This window comes from Antennarius striatus, chromosome 16 (genome assembly GCF_040054535.1).
Source record: "Antennarius striatus isolate MH-2024 chromosome 16, ASM4005453v1, whole genome shotgun sequence".
Taxonomy (NCBI): domain Eukaryota; kingdom Metazoa; phylum Chordata; class Actinopteri; order Lophiiformes; family Antennariidae; genus Antennarius; species Antennarius striatus.
This window is the reverse complement of record NC_090791.1, coordinates 18,943,790-18,947,826: the sequence shown is the minus strand read 5'-3', so window position 1 is coordinate 18,947,826 and position 4,037 is coordinate 18,943,790. Positions and strand designations below refer to the sequence as shown.

At 39.5% G+C, this 4,037-nt stretch overlaps 1 protein-coding gene across 1 annotated transcript in view; it reads left to right on the top strand.

Annotated features, from left to right (window-relative positions):
* LOC137609483 (protein starmaker-like) overlaps positions 1-2,538 on the top strand; it is a 9,774-nt gene extending 7,236 nt beyond the window's left edge. Inside the window, exons 4-6 of the mRNA XM_068336534.1 lie at positions 929-980; positions 2,100-2,136; positions 2,229-2,538. Coding sequence (XP_068192635.1) covers positions 929-980; positions 2,100-2,136; positions 2,229-2,265 — 126 coding nt within the window. The 3' untranslated portion in view covers positions 2,266-2,538. The remainder of the gene's footprint in view (positions 1-928; positions 981-2,099; positions 2,137-2,228) is intronic.
* Positions 2,539-4,037: the final 1,499 nt, after the last annotated feature.

The window sequence follows — 4,037 nt, the reverse complement described above, 5'->3', positions numbered from 1 at the left end:
ATTTGTTTAAGTTCCAAAGGCTGCTGATGAGTTAGAGATGCCCTACATCACATGTGTCAAACTCAAGGCCAAATTTGACCCGCCACGTCATATTATGTGGCCCGCGAGAGCATAGAAGGTGTCTAAAAATAAGTAGGTCAAAAGTGTGCTTTGAGGACACTAAATTTCCCACAGTGCAGTAATTAATCCCGTTTTAACTTTGACAAAAATGTTTTGAACAAAGTTAATGTCCAAACTTGTGTTTGATGTTATTTTTCTTTATTCACTTGGATAGTTTGATCCTTGATTATTGGAGTACTGCAGGTTTCATAACCTGACGAATTAAAATGATTCATAACAGAGCAACAAGCAAATATTTTTTTTTGTGATTGTAATGTTTTTAACTTGAATTAGTGATGAATTCAGAGTTATTTAAAATTAAGGTGTAGTTAAATACATGTTGTATTACATTGACTTACATTTATAAGTTACATCTGGCCCTTTGAGGACAGCCGTTATGCTGATGTGGCCCTCGGTGAAAATCAGTTTGACACCGCCGCCCTACATGGTAGGATCAGCCACCACTGAAGTAATGCACACATGAATGGGTGAATGCTGGTTGGAATAGAACGGTGCTATTCAAGTATGGACCATTTACCCTTTTTTTTATGGGCCATTTATCATTTATGCCATGACTGAGAGAAAGTTTGACCTAAATTTGATTCACCATCATATTCTCATGCCATTTCTAACATGTTATCAACTTTTTTGTCCTGATATAAATGCCTTCCATACAACTAACATTTTTGCATTTGTATGAATTTAGCTTTTGCAGTGCAGTCCCATTTTATCCAGCAGGTTGAAGCAGACAGCATATTTGTCAAACTAATCTTCTGATTCTGCTATAACATTACCAGCATTTATGTGTGTTTAATTTCTCTCTTCACAGATGTGCAGTTTCTGCCATGTGTGCCCTATGTGCCAATCTATTTGCCAGCCTGGTGAGTAGGTGAAAAACTGTCAATCAACAGCTTTTTATAGTATTGTATTATTATCAAATAATATGTACTTTACACATGTACAGGCTGGTGCAACGGAGAGGGATAAAAAAATAAGAGTATACAAAGGCCTAAACTCATACTGTCTTAACTTGCAATATCACATTACGTCTTTGCAGCACTTCAGTACTAGATTTAAATACTAGATAAAAATATTCTTCTTTTTATCAGTTTTTACAACTTATTGGCATGTAGGGCGGCAACAAAACACTTTCACTCCTGCCTATCTACTCCAGTTATGCCAAGGATATCCAAGCTGTAACATCTCATCTCAGATTTAACTTCCCAGTATTATACATCGTCCTCACGTTCCAAATACAATCCTGGTCTTCCATTTGACCCTCAAAATTCTTCCTGCTGGTGGCTTCCTCGCACTTCTCACCATCAGTAATCATACGAACCTCTTGTGACCTCTTGAAGCCCATCACAGCCAGGAGGACTTGGTACATTTGCTGCTGTTTCTGTGTTTTTTTGGGGCGGATTGTGTTGTTAACCCGTTACCCAAACCCCATCCTAGAGGACCAGGGGATTGCTACCCTATGACGTGTTCAGTATGGGTAACCCTAACAGGAGGTTGAGAATCCAGCTGACCTGGCTCAAAGGGTTATAGGGATGCACAAACAGCTCTATCCCATTGGGATAGGTGGCAATCCCATTGGGGCCAACCAGAATGTTGTAAAGTCATAAATTTGATTCTGTAATTTCAGACAATGTGCAGAGATATCTTTGTAAAATATAGTAACATGATATAGAGGAGCAGTTTTTAATTTTAATTGTACCTCCATCTCCCATAATATTACAGGAAGATTTAAGATTGAAACACGGTCCCAAAGAGAGCAGGATCTCCACTTTCCTGTAGACCAAAGGCTGAACAAGCCAAGTGATCCTCCCGCAGGATAATGTTTTGTTAACCAAACTAGTACTTTCAGTATTTTCAAATAAACAGAAATGAAGACCTGATCAAATCAGTCTTCATATTAGGAAATTGTAAGGAACTACTGATGTGGAATGTTGAAGTTGTTGAAAGAGTTTCCAGCTCACAGTTTGAACTCTCTTTTTTAGGAGGGTTTCTCGATGAAGTGACTGGATCAATCTACAAGTAAGACATATTTACATTTGACATATTTACATTTACTTTTTCAAACATTTGTGAGGTGGAATCCATAATCCCTGATTGTCTCTCATCCACAGGACTGTAGCTGATGTATTTGATGATGATGACAACTGAACCCAACCACATGTTGCCACTATGTGGCCAAACTAATATTTCACCTTCACGTCTGAGTTTTGTTATTTTTGTCTTTTCTTGAGAACGCTCACAGTGCCTGAGTACAATTTATTTAAAGATTAACTATAGCTGTGTACTGTTGTTCACTGGAAATTCAAAATCTGTACTTGATAAAATGAGATGAGATGAAATTAAATATTTGAGGTCATATCTGGGATTTGTTGAATAAAAAATGAGGGGACATTTTCACAGAAATATTTGTTCTTTCACCATTTTCACTCTATTTTGTTAAAACTGGAGCAAGATAAATCCAACAGGATCTAAATACATGATATGAGAACAGTGCAGTGTATCTCCACCTATATACAGTATTTGAATAAGCTCAGTTGAAAACCTCACGCTGTCACCTTCCGGCATCAACCAGGAAGTTCGGGCCGCTAGCCGAGTTAGCTCCGGTCTTCACATTTGTCCATGTCTCTTCACTTGAGGAGCCGTTTTGGCTTCGTCGAACATTGCGTTTATATTCTTTGATTGTGACGGACCTCATGTTGTCGTGTGGGGAACCCTGATGCTTTATTCACCAGCACCGAACTCAGGAAGCCGGCATCTACCCGGATGGCTGGACCATAACGTGGAAGCGGCCTTCGTCTTCGCGATCGCCTGTCCCACACACGGAGGCATTACGGCTTCATCTGACAGTCTTTTTTTTTGTGACAGCGAAGAAAAAAAGAAAACAGTCTGATATAATTTTTTTATTGTTGAATTTACACAGTTTCTCGCTAGTTAAAAATTACACTCTATTGACATGTTCTTTATCCAAAACCATGAATGCCATACTAGATAAATGAAGGTTGCTGGTAAGGATGACATGAAGGCACATCACAAACTGGCACGCAAGGGTTGGTAAAAGCAGACTAAATTCAATGAATGGTTAGCCACAAGGTGAAAGACAAACAGAAAATCACACAGGAGGAGCAGGGTTTCTGAAACAAGTGGAGGGATTACTACGAAGACAAAGGATCAGTGAATTATAACACAACGTGGTGGGGAAAAACTCACTCACTGAGAAAGAAACTCAGGGTAGGACCCAGACTCTGGTCGGTTAGGAAAGGAAATACAATGGGGAGAGACACAGGGCAAGGAAAAAAGAGAAACAGTGTGTCTGTGTGTGTGTGTGTGTGTGTGTGTGTGTATGTGTGTGTGTGTGTGTGTGTGTGTGAGAGAGAGAGAGAGAGGGGGAAGAGAGAGCAAGATAGATATTCTGATTTTTCAAAAAACATTTTATTTTAAAGTGCAACCTTTCCTGTTTTGATCGATTTTTTAACTCAACGAATAAAAATGTGTGACATGTGATGTCCAGCCTGGCTCCATGGACTAGTGCTCCTTTAAAAACCAGCACAGAGAGTTAGATTTTTGGTGCCTTTGTTTATAAAAAATATTCCAGGACTTAAAAACACCCTGATAAAAAGGAGACAGCCCAGTGTAGACTGTCCCAAAAAAATCTACATTCTACTGCACTTGTGCTAATAATCATGACGGTGGTCTACTCATGTCAGCTTATGCCACAGTTGTGATGCCACAAGATTGTTTAAAACCAGAACCCCACCTTTAAAAGATATCATAGGGAGCAACCACTTCCATTTGGAGAGTTTTTCTGTGACACCCTCGTAGTTCCCCTGGACCATGTTTTCATTACCCAGATAGACTCCCAAGTATTTCAGACCATCCTTTTTCCAAGCCTGGCTCTAGGGAAGAACTCGGAGGCCTTCACG